Source organism: Sander vitreus, chromosome 16 (genome assembly GCF_031162955.1).
Source record: "Sander vitreus isolate 19-12246 chromosome 16, sanVit1, whole genome shotgun sequence".
Lineage (NCBI taxonomy): Eukaryota > Metazoa > Chordata > Actinopteri > Perciformes > Percidae > Sander > Sander vitreus.
Genome location: NC_135870.1, coordinates 16,226,862 through 16,245,022, shown reverse-complemented (window position 1 = coordinate 16,245,022; position 18,161 = coordinate 16,226,862). Strand labels below are relative to the sequence as shown.

The 18,161-nt window shown below is 40.0% G+C and overlaps 3 protein-coding genes across 7 annotated transcripts in view; 1 reads left to right on the top strand and 2 right to left on the bottom strand.

Annotated features, from left to right (window-relative positions):
• Positions 1-889, bottom strand: part of rc3h2 (ring finger and CCCH-type domains 2) — a 28,334-nt gene extending 27,445 nt beyond the window's left edge. For all 3 annotated transcript variants that reach the window (XM_078270911.1, XM_078270912.1, XM_078270913.1), the window contains exon 1: positions 373-889. The gene's annotated coding sequence lies outside the window, so the exon portion shown is untranslated. The remainder of the gene's footprint in view (positions 1-372) is intronic.
• A 2,485-nt stretch (positions 890-3,374) lies between these two features.
• On the bottom strand, positions 3,375-5,716 carry LOC144531093 (zinc finger and BTB domain-containing protein 6-like). The gene is made up of 2 exons (XM_078271025.1): positions 5,344-5,716; positions 3,375-5,037 (listed from the first exon to the last, which is right to left on the bottom strand). The coding sequence occupies exons 1-2, from the start codon at positions 5,653-5,655 to the stop codon at positions 3,919-3,921; spliced, it is 1,431 nt and encodes a 476-aa protein (XP_078127151.1). The 5' UTR covers positions 5,656-5,716; the 3' UTR covers positions 3,375-3,918.
• A 1,681-nt stretch (positions 5,717-7,397) lies between these two features.
• Positions 7,398-18,161, top strand: part of jak2a (Janus kinase 2a) — a 34,377-nt gene continuing 23,613 nt past the window's right edge. Inside the window, exons 1-2 of one of the 3 annotated variants that reach the window (XM_078271019.1) lie at positions 7,398-7,829; positions 17,215-17,500. In XM_078271019.1, coding sequence (XP_078127145.1) covers positions 17,236-17,500 — 265 coding nt within the window. In that variant the 5' untranslated portion in view covers positions 7,398-7,829; positions 17,215-17,235. Of the gene's footprint in view, positions 7,830-17,214; positions 17,501-18,161 lie in introns of those variants that run through there. The other 2 variants (XM_078271020.1, XM_078271021.1) reach the window with 2 other exon arrangements.

Genomic DNA, 18,161 nt, shown 5'->3' with positions numbered 1-18,161 from the left:
ATCTACAATTTCATGTTGCTTTACAGCATGCAATGCCTGATGCAACTCTTTCTAGAAAACCCTGGTTTGCATTCGTATGTGGCTATGAGCTATGGGCCCACAATTCCAATACAACCAGCCTTCTTATAATATTCCATCAGCACCAGTTGCAGGAATTGATGATGAGCTGGTAGCCGAATAGTTCCAGGTCTAATGATATGATTTCTGAAATCTGTTGCTGCTAAATGATCCCTCGTTTTCAGCAGAGGAAAACATAAACAAGAAAAGAGTCCTAATCTGACATCAAAATCCCAAAGGTTTTGCACACATGAAACAAAATCTCGAGTTGAGGAGGATGACAAAGTAGCGCGCACCTCTGGATAAGTCACTTACCTCACGCACTACACCAGAGCACCAGAATAAACATATTCAAAGACATCCACAGAAGCGCATCAAAATAAAAATGAAAATCTTCATCAGTTGCAAAACAACCGCAGCAGCCAGCCCAGGGAGATAATTCTTGATGCGAGGGCGATATGGCTCTACATTTCAGAGCATTAAAGACAGGTCCCTTGGTCTAGTTGTGATCCTCTGCCCCCCTTTTCGATTGTACATGACGGAAACATTCGCTCAGGTACAGTGAGCCACACACTCTCAGTTTAACAAACCGGGGCTGAGAGGAGATGGTGGTATCGCTCCGCCGGTGATGGTGCCTGAACTGCGTCTCAGACTCACCACCGGGCTGCACAGGCGAAGAGCTGCTGCACCGTACGCATCATGCATCCTACTCTGCCCGAGAAGCGGTTTTGTTCAGCCTCGGACCGTTCAACAAAAATGCTTGTGCGTAATTGTCGGAGATGCGGCGTAGGGCACTATTTTAATCTAGTGAGCAAGGACAAAAAGATGTAAAGGGGCAAAGCCGGAACAAGCCGCTTTTCGAGGCGTGGGCTCTCTGGTTTTAAAGGAACAGACCGACAGAGGCTGCGCTTCGACAAGTGCGCCTGTCAAGAGGAAGTTCATACAAACACACACAGTTCATGCTTGGTTTATTGCAGCCCTGCGTTTAGAGAAGTGGAGTAGCGGAAGAAAAAACATCCCTGAACTCTGTTTGCCTTCCCCATTATCCATGGCCTAATGTTTACTCTCCCAAAACCTAACCATGTACGTGTGTTTAATTAGCTCTTAACTCTTTGCAAAGGTTTAAATAAACAAAAAGTAACTTAAATTATAGTTTTTGTTGTTGTTGTTGTTATTATTATGCTGCTACAGCATTTGATAGTGGCCTAACTAAAGTCAGTCTTATGTGAATATATTCAAATGTATTTTATGTAAAATATAGTTATAGGCTGCATTGTGTTAATAAATGTACGTACTGAGGTTAATCCTATTAGTTGGATAGCCTCAGCCTGTACATTATAATGGACTTAGTCTGGCATCTCAATAGGATTCAACAGGCTCTTTGGCCATGTAGGCCTCACCTCCAGTGTTTATAATTCTGTCATACTGTAGTAATAACTCCTCACTGACCTGCTGTTTATCACAGGTGAGGTGAGCCTACTCATTATGAGGACATCATGTGATTACAAATGAACCATATGAAACATATCGGAGAGCTAATTATGTGCTAAATTACATTTACATTACATCAAACACTTTTTACAAGCATCAGGCTGTTGGCATGAAAAAGTTACTTTAGTTAGTGAAAATAAGAACAGGCACTTGGCACTGCAAGGAACTCAAACTCAGTTACATAATGAGTCTGGATAATATTAATGTAAGTAAAACAGTGATTGAACTGTCCGATCTGAATGTTTTATTTGATTGCTTCATTTATATGTGACTCACTGTCTGGGGTGAGCTGTTCACATTGTCAGAGAGGTGTCCCTAATAAAGTGAACAGTCAGTGTTGCAAATAATGGGATCAGGAGGTCAGCACACTTTAATATCAATCTGCACCTTACACCTCACCTTTAATTAGGATAATAACACAGCCAACAGTACCACAGTGTTGAGAGTCTTGGGCATTATTACATAAATTTACTCCATTTAATAAAAAAGTGGAACAGTTAGGCCTACTGTATCCCTCCTAATCTCTAATCTCATCAAAATCACAAATTATCTACTCACCACTGCTGACTCTGGACACATCAGCATACTCAGTCCCTGACCTCTCCTTTGACACAATCTCCCATACCATTCTCCTCAACCGCCTATCCTATCACCTTGGTATCACTGGCACAGCTCTCTCCTGGTTTTAGTCTTACCTCTCACACAGGAAGCAATTTGTCACCATTAACAACTCCCGCTCCGACCCAGCTCCAGTCAACCAAGGCGGGCCTCAAGGCTTTGTGCTTGGACCCATCCTCTTCACTGTCATACATGCTTTCATTACCTCCCGTTTGGACTACTGCAATGGAGTCCTGTCTGGGGTCCCCAGCTAAACCTTAGACAGACTCCAGTATGTCCAAAACTCTGCTGCCAGGGTCCTCACCCACACCAAGACCTGGCAGCACATCACCCCAAACCTCATCCACCTTCATTGGCTCCCAATTAAGTCCTGCATCAAATATAAAATCCTCCTCACCTACAAATCCCTCCATGCCTTGGACCCACTGTACCTCTCCGACCTCCTCCATCCATACACCCCACCCCGAAACCTGCGGTCCTCAGACGCTGGCCTGCTCTCCATTCCCACTAGACTCTGTACCTTCGGAGACAGAGCCTTTATTACTGCAGCCCCATCCCTCTGGAACACCCTCCCTGCAGGTATTCAAAATGCTACATCCCTGGACATTTTTTAAAAACTCCTGAAACACCACCTGTTCACCACAGCCTACAACCTCCCTTAACTGTAATTCTGTAAAGTGTCCTTGGGTTTCATGAAAGACGCTATATAAATAAAAGTTATTATTATTAATCTATGTGACATGACCCCCTCCCTCTACTAGAGTGATGCAGTTTACCAATCGTAAACTCATCCTGTGATCAAATAGACAGTGTGTGTGTGTGTGTGTGTGTGTGTGCGTGCATGCATGCGTGTGCATGCGTGTGCAGAAGGAGAAAGAGAGAGATGTGAAGGGAAAGAATGGAGCAAGAGAGCATGGAAACTCTCTCAGCCATGCGGGAGAACCCACTCACTTATAACGTAATGCTCAGCGAGCTGCACATTTTAGACGGGTCAAATGGTGAAGCAATGACTGTCTGTGACCCCAGCCTCTATTTATAACAGGCAGTATGCAGTATAAAGTCCATTCAAAAAATCAGCAAACAAGCCAAGAAATAGTATTTTAAAATACATTCATTTACATCATTTATTTTATCCTGAATTTATTGCAGTAATTACAGCAGTGTTCACTTGTTCACTATTATTAAATGTTTAGTATTATAACATTCTCTCTCTTATAGCTTAAATAGTTATCAATGGCTTATCTTCTTGGTAAAGCAGAATAATCTTTGGTTATAGAGGGAACAGAGACACATTTGGTTGGCTGTGCACACTATATAATGCAAGAGCCCTCTCAAAGGTGTTGGAAACAATGCCCAACTCCACCCTATATGAGATTGCATTCACTACTATACATGTCATTGCAGATGATATAGCATAATGAAATGTGTACATTGCATGCTACAGGTCTTAATTCAATGTATTGTACCGGCAGAGATAAACGCTACAGAAGGCACATAAGGATCCTTACTATTTTCCATTAGCCAGATATTACAGTGCAGATGCATTAACTCAGTGATTCCCCCTCAGTGTGATGGGAGACACTGGTGTAGTGGAAAGTGAGATCATCTTCACTTCGAGATTTTGCTGAAATAAAATAAATGTTTTTAATACAAAAAATAAATGTTTTAATTGAAGCTTAATGTGCTTTCTGATACCATATTTGACATATTCTCAAAGTAATATAGAAACTGCTTATTTATCTATATGGTCCATCAGTGCACAGCCTCCTCAAGCATATTTTGCAGGCTACTCTTACCATGAATGTCCTTCAGGTGGCGCCTAAGACTTGGCTTGTGTGCAAAGTGCAAAGCACAGTATTTACATTTATGGGGCTTATCCCCTGTGTGCAGATTGAGGTGGTCTTGCAGCGTGGCATTCTGGGAAAATGTCTTGTGGCACAGCGGGCATCGAAAAGGCTTGACGCCAGTGTGGACGCGTATGTGGTGAGTCAGGTAACTCCTCTGGGAAAAGCCTTTCCCACAGACCAAACACAAGTACTCTCTGTGCTTCTTCAGGTGACCCACATAGCTCTCCAGGTGCTGGAAGACTCTGTCACACCTCCTGCAAAGGTACGGCCTCTGGACCAATATGCTGTCTGAATCTTCTGTCAGCTCATCTCCAGAACAATGACTCTTTGGCAGATGTGCTCCAGAGAGGCAAAACAGATTGGAGTCCATCAGCTCTCCACATTCTTGCAGTGGAGCTGCCAGCAATAACATGTCTTCCTCTTCTCCTTGCTCCTCCTCTGCTTCTTCGTCTTGGTTCTGGGTACTGTCCCCCAATTCTTTGTGTTGAGCAGAACCTTCTCTGGTTGTGGATGATATTTGATCTTGTACAGCTGCAGGAGGGTGTAGCTTACATCTCAGGGCAACTTGATAGGATGGCTTGTTTGTGTGAACAGGTTGGATGTCTTCACCTTCCTCTGACTCCAGGGTACCAAGACAGGATTCTGCATCTTTAGATAACTCGATTTTAGCTATCACCATCATCCTATCATCTCTGACCTCCCTTAGTCCTTGACCATCCACCTTGACTCCTTGGCTGAACCTTGACTTAGACTGAATCCTAACCGCCCCTCCTTCCTTGGAACTTGCTTCCTGGATACTGTTGCTGGGCTGGGCTGCATCCATTTCCTCCTGATTTTTGAAGCTGGTATTTGGACAGTCACTGTCAGGCTGCTGGATTTCCTTCTCTAAGTGTCTCTCCAGTTTCAAGGAAGCCAGTGTGGGACTGAGACACTGGGAGACAGCCTGGGCACACTTCTCCACCACCTGACTCATCTGGAGGGCACTGGCGGCAGTCAGGTAGCTCACCACTTCTCTCAGAGGGACCTACAGTAATAGATATACAAGGGACACCAATAAATTGATAATAGGGAAAAAGGAGAACAAAAAAACTAACAGTACAAGATTCAAGTCTAACTTCCACTTGTGCACTTTAAACACACAAAAACAGAACTACAACCAGTGAGTAAAGTCATCTCAGTCATCTTAAACGTTCATAACACCTACTCTATTGTTGTTGTTGTAACAATATGTTTGTTCTTTATTTCTAGATTTGGGAGTATAGTTATATTCTGGATATTCCACTCTGTTTTTACTGTAAGGAGTTTAGAGAAGCAGTAGATTATATTGCACCTCTAAGAGCCCGGTGTAGCAGGACAGGAGAAGTCTCCTGCCAATCTCCACACTGGAAACTACACCCAAGCTGAGCTCAGCCCGGCCTTCGTGGAGCAGGAATTGGTCACGTAGGAAGTCTGAGGACGCTGCGAGCACTGCTCTGTGACCGTGGAAGTGGAGAGGCTGCTGGACAGTGGTGCTTTGCGGACCCCCAAGGAGGAGCGTGATATCACAGAAGCGTTGCTCCTCTCTTAGAGTATTGATTTTGCTCAGGATGGAGTCACCGTGGGTGGGGAAAAAAAACTGTAGGGTGTCAGAGGAGCTTGACATGCTGGTCTGTGGATTTGAAAGGATATTTGGTTCACCGTTTTTTAGAGGTTGAATACAGAAAAGCTTTGAGCTGCATCATTAAACTGTCTTTTCAAATAGGTCGTGGGCCAGTGTAAGTACATTTTCGAAATTTAAGTGTGATTAAAGTTTTGGCACTCCTGGTGCAACTATACTGTATAAAGCCCACTGATTTAGAAAATCACAATTCCCACAATCTAGCATGATTTGTAGTTCTGGTCTGCAATTAAGCAAATCCTATGCACCACAGTCAGTAAAATAGCAGCTAGAGAGACCACACGCACTGACGTGATGATGCAGCCTCACCTTTTACTGCAGGCTCATCCGTGATGATGGATCCAGCGGTTTGAAAACCACAATTAACTCAGAGAGAACAGCGAGTCTCTATTAGCCTGATGTCTGACAGTTACAACAATTACTGACAGAAATAAACGTTAATGTGTTACACATGCAGAAGAATGAGATGTATCTTGCGGTGAAGCAACGGTCATCCCGACTTCCTCCGGCTTTCTGCTGAGGATCTTACATTTAGACAGAAGTGTGTGTGTGTGTGTGTGTGTGTGTGTGTGTGTGTGTGTGTGTGTGTGTGTGTGTGTGTGTGTGTGTGTGTGTGTGTGTGTGTGTGTGTGTGTGTGTGTGTGTGTGTGTGTGTGTGTGTGTGTGTGTGTGTGTGTGTGTGTGTGTTGCGCAGGAGCTCGTGAACTAATTAACGCCTTTAGTGCCTCTATTTCACCAGGGTTTCTACACAGGCACCGAGTGGTCCTGATATCACATTTTGTGTAAACCTATAGCCTAAATGGAGATAATGCAATTCAGTAGCCGAATAAACGCATGGTGATAACGCTCACTACAATAACTCCTTCACTCAAACTAGTGTGCAAATTGTTTGTTTAAACTTTGGAATAGGTAAATAAAAAAATGTAGGACTAATAATTTTGTTTTTAAAAACGTATTTTTTTTTAAATTTTTTAATTGCCCCATATTTAGCCTATACCCTATTGCTGTATTGTAAAAAGTGTAACTTAGATATCCTGTTCACGTTTATATTGAGCTATACCTATCAACAGTTATAGGCTACAGTTTTTTTGTTTACTTGACTTCAAGGGATTATGTATTTAACTGTCACATGCGGCTAAATATTGTGTCTTTCGTACCAATATATCAGAAATACACCGTGTGGGCGGAAGTATATGCACAAATAGACTTTTGTCCTGTTTTCAAAATTGTTACTCAAGTTAAATTATGAAACTATTATCAGCAAATTGTAGCTATAAAAATTAGGCTACTCATTATGCAGAACGGCTCCCGTTAAGTGATATATTTTATCATTGCGTTATTGTTCTATAGTCTTCTGAAAATACTTTTTAATGATGCTGGTGGTGTTATCTCATTACATATTGTGTGGGCCTATGTAAAAATCATACCCTGAAAGTCGAACTGTCAAAAAAGGTACTTAGCCTAACAAATGTAGTGGAGTAGAACTAAGTAGCATAACATGGAAGTAATCAAGTAAAGTACCTTAAGATTGTACCCAAGTAGCCTACAGTATGAGAGTAAATGTAGGCTACCTAGTTACAATTTACATTCCAATACTTGCTTTGACTTTTGACTTATTCAGCTCTGAGATTAACTAAAGGGAATTCTACTATTAAAAAGAAAGTGCTTCCGTGTCAAATACGGAAAAACCCGAGTCACCCAGCGGGCCAGAAAGCAGGCTAAACCGTTTGGTTTAGAGGGGCGCTCCGCCCTCACCATCATCATCTAACAGTGTAGACTACTATCATCGACTCATATGAGGAGAGTGAGTCAGGCTAGTAGTACCTTGACAGTTGCCTTTTCCACCTAAACTCAAACGTCATGTCGGGCAAACAATAATGAGCTCGGTTAGAGGTTACGAAGTGACTCGGTGCGAAGCGTAACATGAGAACAGGACAAGATGTGAAGACCAACGGAATTGCAGTTAACGGGGCAAATAATGAAGCAACGGTACTTTGGTTGACAACTTACGTAAACCGTTTGGTCTGTGGCTTCCTTAGCTAGCTAACGCCGCGAGCTCACCCCGGTTGACTGTGTAACGTTTGGACAGACAGACAGAGCTGTGTTGATTTTGGAAAACTCAAGCAACCACAGCAGCACACCAGAAGACAACACGCAGAGTAAGTGGTAAAGTAATGTAATAGTATTCTAATACAACAGCCTTGTAATAAGTCCTGCCTTTGTGAGGGTTTTAATAATAATGTTAGAGTGTTGATGGCTTTTTGAGGCTCCAACGGTACAGTAGCCTACTAATTTGAGTGTTAAATTGACTGTAGACTATATGCCTACCATTTTAGGGGACTGCTGGGCCAGGAGCAGATACAGTAACTCAACATTTATCACTGCAAGGCTCTATTTAGGGATATACATGCTGTAAATAGTGTACTGTTGTGTAAATTTAGGTAGCCTACATCTGTTACTGTTTTTTACATGATGTTTTAACTGTTAGTAGGCAGTGTTGATTCATTAAGCTACTTGTCAAAGCACAGCTGATTTAGCATTTTTTGTTTAGGTCTTTACTGGAAGAACATCAGTGACAGCCATAGCTAGTCAGTATGGGGAAAGTACAGTATGCTTGCTAGTTTAATTCAGGTTACATACAAATAACTGCACTGTCAGCTGCTGTAATGGGAGTTTTTCAGTTTAAAATGGAACAGCAACAGCAAAGCTGCACATTGTTCCTTGTCACATTTTACACCAAGATAATAATCAATGCAATCTAGGAGTACTTGATCTTAGAGTGACTTGCACTTCCATCTGAACCCAAAAGATGTGTTTCCCAGAGCCTTGAGTCATTTAGTTTTTGAAGTATTCTGCTTTAGGAAGCCTAACTGACTTCATCATGGGTGACTGAAAAACGTTGCCAAAACATTGGCAGTCAGTAACCTACTGTTTACATTGTTGGCTAGGCCATCTGCATTACTTTTGCAGTATGTTTTTTTGAACTAGGAGGTATTTTTTAAAGGATCCCTTTTACCAAAATCTTTTCCATAATGCAGTTTTTTAAAATATATTTTAAACACAGTGCCTCTGTCCTTTTAACATAGCAAGAGCCAGCACATAAAACATTTGCACAAGCACAAAAACAACCAACATAGTGCGACCATAGAAGTTCAGGCACGCACGCACAAGATTAATTGTTTAGTGCTTGAGTGTTCTGTTTAGTGCTAGCATTGTATAACTTTCAGCTACAGATGGTCACTTAAACTGTGGGTCTCTTTACTGGATGTGGAGTTTCTAATGATGTTTGTAATAATAAGGGAGGTGAAAAGGATCAGCTTGCAGTAACACCTTTTCATAAGGAAAATTTCTGAGGCCTCCCCCCCCTAACACACTTCCCAACACACACACACACACACACACACACACACACACACACACACACACACACACACACACAGGTTACCTTTTTACTTGCTTACTTCCCTCTCCGCCTGGCATTTTTCTCTCTACAAACATTACAACACCCTTAGAGCAACAAATACTGTCATGTCCTTGCCAAACATCAGTTCAAAATAGATTTTTATGCTAAGACTAGCATTAGCTAGCATTAGCTAACATGACCTAATTCTAAAAGTTGTCCTCAGCAAAATCCAAAAGCTATAATGCAACTACAAATGGAAATTCAGTCATATCCAATCATTTCCTTGCCAAAACATTTCCAACTTCATCTGTATCATATTCTAAGACTAGTTACTGCTAGCTTACTCTAGCTAATGTTAGCTAACGCTAGCTAACATCATGTTAATGAGTAACAGTATTTGATTTGGTACAATTCATTCATATTTAACATTACATATTAAGCAAGCTTACCTGATCGTATGGGTCCCAAGAGTCCAGAAATGAGATGTGTCCGGTGCAGTACGTTGGTACTACCACCTGATGATATCACGGTCAACCAAAAATCGATGGCTTTTCAATCATATTTCCCAGTCAACTATATATCAGTGCATTTTCAATCATATTTCCTGGTCAATATCAATGCATTTTCAATCATATTTCCTGGTCAATATCAATGCATTTTCAATCATATTTCCCGGTCAATATCAATGCATTTTCAATCATATTTCCCGATCAACTATGTCGATGGCTTTTCAACAACAGGTCGTTTCCCGGTCAACTCTAAATCAGTGACTTTTCAACACATTGGCAATATCGCCCGGTAAACCAAATATCAATGCTTAATCAATCATGAAGATAACTATAGATCAATGTTGTTCCAATGTTGTTGCCATCAACATTAATAACATCAGGTTTCATCGATATGGTAATGGTGATTCAACATTTATTTTGCATTGAAATTTCAATATCAACCATAATGATGACTCAGATGGAAAATCAATATTTATTCAATGTTGGCTTGCTGTCTGGGTATGAACTTTAGAGCTGCAACCAACGATTATTTTTGTCTCGCCCTCGATCTCTGCTTCCTTTGGACGGGGCTCCTCCTGGTACGACAGGGAAAAAGAAGAAAGGAAGGAGGAAGATTTTTTATTTATTTTTGCATTTCGAGAATAAAGTTGAAATGTCGAGAATAAAGTCAACATGACAATGACAATAACATTTGTTTTGGTTTGGTTAAAATCAACAAATAATCGTGATAATTAATCGTGATCAATATATTGATCAAAATAATCGTGATTATCATTTTGGCCATAACGTGCAGCCCTAGGTCTGCAAGTCCGTCTGGCCAAGAGCCCATTCAAGCCCATTTCCAATTTTTCCAAATCGAGGCACCAATCACAACCATTGAGGCGTGCTTTACACGATGACGATAGCGCAGCGACGGCAAGCAGCTTTTTGTTTACATTCAACATGACGGCCACTGAAGCGCAGCAACCCGTTGATGCCTTCCCCAGACCCACTCTCAGTTACAACTGAGAAGGGTCTGGTGTCAACCAGGCTATATTTGTGGTGCTGTGTGTTCACATTTCATATATATATATATATATATATATATATATATATATATATATATATATATATATGTATATATATATATGTATATATGTGTGTATATATATATATATATATATATATATATATATATATATATATATATATATATGTGTGTGTGTATAAACCTAAATATGTAAAATGTATTTTGAGGAGTTTTTTCCTACATAAATACACAAATTATGTTTCACTTTTGTTGCGATAGCCATGGAGGTCTGAGCTCTCCGAGTGCCCTTCTAGTTAAATAAGTAATTGCACTTTTTTTAGCAGTTATAGCTTAGTTGCTATGTGTTTGTCTTTCTCAGCTTTGTACATCTGGAACTGGAATTTTTATTGGCACAAGGACAATGAGCAGATTTCCCCCACAACTAGATGTTGCCTGCACTGGGCTTCATATTAGATGAAGAATTAGATGAAGTCATTGGATGATGTGTTTATGCTGATGTGTGGGATGTGAACCCAACATGTTTAGTATAATGTTAAAAAAACTTAATGCAAGTTTCATTATACCATTAAACCTTTCTTGCACTCTACCACTCCGTCATAAAGCTGTGACCGGTAAAGCACCCAGGCAGCAGTTGGGAGATGTCTTTCTTCCATCTCAGCTTTGGAAACCTAAAGCTTCTTCAGTCTCCATGTTAGCCTCCATTGTTAGTAACTGTTAGTAACAGTTAGTAACATTGTTAGTCTCTTATTAATAACTTTTATAGGCGCTGTCTTATAGATTAATCTGATATTTTCTAGAGTAATCATTTGGTGAATGAATTATGTATTAAAAACAGGCAGTTGTGCCTACATACTGTACCAGGATGCATTGCACACAAGTGGCGACTTTGCTTAGCTCTGTTTGGCTTTTTAGTTAACAAAATAAACTCTAAAATGTTAAGGAAGGAATTATTCTTACTACTAAACAGAAAAATACAACCGTACACCTTTTTGAATTCAATTTGTTTGTCTCACAAACAAAAACAAGATTAATCACCTTGTTGACTCATCATAAAACACACTTCATTCAAACGGGAACTCACCAAATCTGTCTTTCCACTGTTTTAACAATCAGCAACTCTGTTTCTTTGTTGAAATAAATTCTACATGTATGCACAATTTATCTATTAAATCTGGTCTGATCTTCCAATCTGTTTTCCGAAATGGCATATTTATTATCTTAATATTAAAAATCTAAATAGGAAATAGTATGTTAACACCTTCACAGATGTCCTCTAAAAAACTACTACAGGTCAGATGTTTTTCATCAATGAGTTGAAATTGAAGTTAGTGCTTAGTTGTTTGTACCTTGTGCAGTAGAAAACACATGAAAAATATTGATTATTGACATTTATCTCTTCTCAAGCTGACGGGAACTATGCCTCATTCACATGTGCTTTCAGAGAATGCCAGATAAGGCAAGATGGCAAAGGAAGGTTTAAGAAGGTGAAGAGAACCCTTGGGTTGCAGTTAAGGACCTATCTAAATATCTCAAAGTCACTAAGGTTGTAATGGATGTCTCAGCAACAAGAAAATATAGGGCAACAGTGGTGCTCATGGAAGAGCACCATTGTACTTGATCCAAACTTTAAAGGAAGTCCAGCAGTTAGTTGCTAAGTGAAAAATATCCAAAAGCTGATGAAAGAGTTGCCATTAGTGACCAGCATGGAAGCAGAGCAGCCAATAAGGGCAAAATGTGTCTGAACTGATAGCTCAGACCTGAACCAGCAAGGCCTAGATAAGACGCACAAGGAACTGGTCTAACTCTGCCTGTCTGCTACATGATAAACATTTTGGGTGTGTAAACACACTAACAGAGAGTTAAAGAGCAGTGTTTTCCTGTATTCTTAAACATATGCTGACCTCCCTCATGTATTTCAAAGGTCTCCAACTATGTAGCATCAATAATGTTATGCCTCACCTGCTGAGGGCTTGCTGTTTGGTGTTGTGGTGTTTGATGCAAAGCCCTTGTTTTACTATTATAGACTGGCTCAGGGTCAGACAGTGTACAGCTGCCGGTACGAGCCAATTTGGGAGACAGAGGTTGCGTAGCATTTTGACGGACAGGATCTTAACATTATTACCAATTATTAGTCATTTACGTTATATTTTGTAATGATAATAATGTAGCCATAGCCAGACTAATTCACAAATGTGTATTCACAAATGTGTATTAGTCTGGACCCTTTCAGTTCATTTTTTAGATTTCCAAGGGGCGTTATCAACAGCGCAGAACATGCAGCACTGCTGTGCTGTGTTCTTCTCATATGTAACCATAAATATTATTGACGATAAGTAATTCTAATCTCGTGTCAGCTAACAGTTTATGGTTATAGAGAGAGATACAATAGCATCTCAGACATCTGAATCAGCCACTGTTAAACATTTTAGGGTTAAGTGTAAATTAGAGTGAACAGACCAGGAATAAATGTGCTGTTCTTTCCAAGCTTTACACTTTATATTTAAACGTGGTGAATATCAATTACTTTATTCTCCGTTTTAATTGAGACCTCTGCAAGCAATGCTGCCTCAGCCAAGATCCACACTACAACGCTGACTAAAAATGCCCTTACCTCCACTTGGGAGCATAGGCAAGGTCTTCTCCACGTCTTAAATAACTAATTTATAGCAAAGTCTTTTCAGTGTATCCCTGCTGTGGCTGAACATCTTTATTTCAGCCTCTACTTCCAGGCTGCATTCTTTGGAAGACATCTTTTTCTATTTCCCTTTGGGGTGCATTTGAGCTTGCCTTGTAATGATATTTAAACTTAACTTTAAACTTTTTCACTTAATGTAATTGGTTTAAGGAACCCTTATTTTAGTATTGAGAGAAAACACAAAAAGACAGATACTCCGAAAGTGATAGAGTAAAATATTGGGATTAAGAGACCAAATTGTATCCTTTAATTTGATTATAAATGGTTTAACCTGGCTCTTTGAATGGCATAACATTGACTTTCAAACAAGTCATTTTACGGTGACTGAGGAGTTTAAAGTATCAATTTTAATCGTATTCTGAACATTAAAGTTAACATCGCAAGTGTGACATATCAAGATATTTCAGCTACTTGAAAATTGTTCTATCAAACATGAAAAGCAAAAAACTATTTTTGTTTTCAGACCCTCTGATTCAAATAATATGCTTTCTCAGACTCTTTGTCAGACAAGAAGAAATCTATCATAGATAAGACGAAGACGGCTTTTTCAATTCAGTTTTATTTATAGTATCAAATCATAACAAGAGTTATCTCGAGACACTTTACAGATAGAGTAGGACTAGACCACACTCTATAATTTACAAAGCCCCAACAATTACAATAATTCCCTCAAGAGCAAGCATTAGCGGTAGCTATTGCGACAGTGGCGAGGAAAAACTCCCTTTCGGGAAGAAACCTCGGACAGACCCAGACTCTTGGTAGGCGGTGTCTGACGGTGCCGGTAGGGGGTGTGATGAACATTTTGTCCACTAACACTATCTTCTACAAGACCATAAAGGATACAATTCTCATTTTCTGTGACTGATAATGGCTTAACTTGCTAATGGATTTGTTGATTGACATTCCCATCTGCCTCAGGTGTACTTTGTGGCCCTCATTTATCAACCTAACGTAGAAACCAGTGCAGATAGGAGCGCAGAAATCCTCTTATGACAGGCTTCATGTGTGATCCATTAAACGTTCGTATCGCACCAATCAGAGCGTAAGAATGGTAAATGATAAATGCAGCGGCTGGAAACGATCGTAATTTAAATATCACACCCCATTATATTCTCTGTTTTGAGGCCTCGCCACTACAATTTACGACATAGTGAGATGTGATCCGGCTAAGAAGCGGCACTTTTCAGAGGTGGAGATTGAAACCCTGATATCTCAGGTTCATTTGCACTAACGTGTGTACTATTTGGCAGCCTGAAAACAGCTATTAAAGGCTGTAGAAAGAATGCGGAATGGAAAGAGATCACTGATGCAGTCAACAGTGTTGCCGTGGTAAATCGGACTCCAGCTGAAGTTTATTTAATTTATACATCCTTGACGTATGCTATAGTCTTAATAGTAATATACAGGTGTATAGAGATATTGCAATCTCTTAGGCCTACATGGTGTACCTATATTTAAATAAACGCACATTACGCACTGTTGTACCGGCGAATAGAGGTCTTCTAAAAGAGCCAGATATTTACATACACTTCAGAGAAAAAACACAAAAACTTTTATTTCTTTACTGTCATACATTAAATCAGAGTAAACTTTTTCTGTTTTAGATCAATACATTTTAACATATTTTTTGCATTTGTTAAATGTCAGAATCGAGCGAGGGAGAATTTCTATGTATTTTATTTATCACTTTCATCAAAGTCAGAAGTATACATACACTAAGTTTATTGTGTCTTTAAACAAAAAGAAAACTCCAGATGATTCCATTCTGAGCTTAAGAAGCTTCTGATTGATTCCATTTGAGTTAATTGGTGGCACACCTGTGGATGCATATAAAGGCACACCTCAAACACAGAGCCTCTTTCTTTGACATCATGGGAAAATCAAGAGAAATCAACCAAGACATCAGGAAAAGAATTGTGGACCTCATCCTTAGGTGCAATTTCCAGATGCCTGAAGGTCCCACGTTCATCTGTTCAGACAATAATACGCAAGTATAAAAAACATGGGAATGTACAACCATCATACCGCTCAGGAAGGAGACGGATTCTGAGTACGTTTTTTTGGTGCAAAATGTGCGAATCAATCCCAGGACAACAGCAAAAGACCTTGTGAAGATGCTAGCTGAAACTGGTAAGACAGTGTCATTATCCACAGTAAAACGAGTCCTGTACCACCATGAGCTAAAAGGTTACTCTGGGAGAAGAAAGCCAATACTTCAAAACCACCATAAAAAAGCCAGACTACAGTTTGCAACTGCACATGGGGACAAAAATCTTAATTTCTGGAGACATGTCCTGTGGTCTGACGAAACAAAAATTGAACTGTTCGGCCATAATGATAAACGGTATATTTGGAGGAAAAAGGGCGAAGCTTTGAAGCCTCCCAAAACAGAACACCATCCCAACTGTGAAGTATGGGGGTGGTAGTATAACGTTGTGGGGCTGCTTTGCTGCAGAAGGGACTGGTGCACTTCACAAAATAGATGGCATCATGAGAAAAGAAAATTTTGTGGATATATTAAAGCAACATCTGAAGACATCAGCCAGGAAGTTAAAGCTTGGGCGCAAATGGGTCTTCCAAATGGACAATGACCCCAAGCATACCTCCAAATGAGTTACAAAGTGGCTTAAGGACAACAAAGTCAAGGTATTGGAGTGGCCATCACAAAGCCCTGATCTCAATCCCATAGAACATTTGTGGGCGGCACTGAAAAGGCGAGTGCGAGCAAGAAGGCCTACAAACCTGACCCAGTTACACCAGTTCTGTCAAGAGGAGTGGGCCAAAATTCCAGCAAACTATTGTAGAAAGCTTGTGGAAGGATACCCAAAACGTTTGGCCCAAGTGAAACAGTTTCGGGGCAATTCTACCAAATACTAAGGAAGTGTATGTATACTTCTGACTTTGATGAAAGTGATAAAAAACTGTAGTAAACATTGAATCTGCTAAACATAGGTATATTACCCTTGTCATTAGCATTAACTCAAAGCATCACGGTTAGGGGTGCGCGATTCAGAAAATGTCACGATTCGATTCAATATTTTTAGGCTCAAGATTGGATTCCTAATTGATTTTGATTAAAAAACGATTCTCAATTTAAAAAAACGATTCACAGTATGTAAATGCAGTTACTTTTCCCATGTGATTGCCGTAGACACAATTTAAAAAAAAAAAAAAAAAAAAATCTGTAGAGCTTGAATCGCGATACGAATGTGAATCGATTTTGTTGCACACCCCTAATCGCGGTGGCTAAGAACAACTTCACAGAGCGACTAGTGTGGTCGCAGACTCTTAGTCTTGTTAATGTGTAAGCACCTTCAAATCTCAGAAGCTCATTCGTCTACTACACGTGTCAAACTCAAGGCCCGCGGACCAAATCCGGCCCCTCACAGATTTTTATGCGGCCCGCATATCAATTTAGGTTCACAATAAATTTTGGCCCGCCTAGTTTTTTTTAGCTTTTTCAATGTTTTGTCGCTTTTTCTGAATTTTTTGTCACTTTTGCAGACACTTTTGGTGCCTTTTTCCGACGTTTTTGCCAATTTTTCCGATGTTTTTGGGGCCTTTTCTGGCGTTTTTTTTCCAATGTTTTTGTCGCTTTTTTGACATTTCTTTGTCGCTTTTTTCGACATTTTTTTGTCGCTTTTTTCTTTGATGGCTAAGTTACTTTTTTGGGGCTTTATGTGGACCAAACTGTAAGTGAGAAGGCTATATGAGACACGCAGTAATACAGTAAAAGATCCTTGACTTTTCGATGAAATAAAAGCATGTGAATAAACTAAACATGTCGGGCCCTTGATGTGATTCTTAGTTTCCAGTGTGGCCCTTAGTGAAAATGAGTTTGACACCTCTGGTCTACTAAGTCTCATTCTTACCTGTGTTTCTGTCTTTTTCTTTTGTCCACTGACAGGTGGTTTGTTTCAAGCAGCACATGGCCTGTATTCTGCTGACAGACATGGAGCCACCCATCTCCGGCCCCACGGCACATCTTAATGGCTTCCTCCCTGACCTCGACCCAGCCACTGGACTCGACCCCAAGCAGGACACGGATGTCACCTGCCTCACTGTCCACCTTTACTATCTGGGGAAGGATGGAGGAGGGGCTGGTTTCGAAAACGGTTCAGAAAGTACGCTCACGTTTCCACCTGGGGAGTACGTAGCAGAGGAACTGTGCATCAGTGCAGCGAAAGCATGTGGTGAGTCACAAGAGGATTTCAGTTCTGATGTCAGCCCACACACACAGTTTAGTTTACTCATATTAAGTGTATTTGTTTAGCAATTTTCTTTAACATCAGTTTAATACGGACTTCACATGATGAAAAACAAACATCAACTATATTGTAGAAAACAGAGTGTAAAAAAGAACAATGTAAATATAGTGGTGTGAACATTTATTATTTTATTCTGTTTAATAGGGTGTTGATTAACCATGTATGATTTGAACAATTAAAAAATTCTCAGTGCCATGTTCGAAAAACCTTGAACAGTTCACTGGTTAGATGATGTCTTTGTTGTTATTGCCACATATCTGGTTGTTTGTGAAACCTTGTGAAGTTCTGCTTTTGTTTGTGTTGTACACCTCGCTGAGAAACCACTCTAACTTTAAGTGGGTTAGGATAAAACACAAGTATTATGCTTCTATGCAATTTATTTTTCATTATACACAGACATTGGAAATGAAAGGCACATTCCTCAGGCATTTTTGCTCTGCTGAACATGTAGTGACACTATTGTAAAGCATTAAATTGAATCATAAATACGTGTAAAAGTAGGCAGCAACAGAAAGGCATCGTTTTTCTGCAACAGCTTATAAAAGAAATGTTGCATTAAAGCATTTGTCTGTATAGATCATAGACT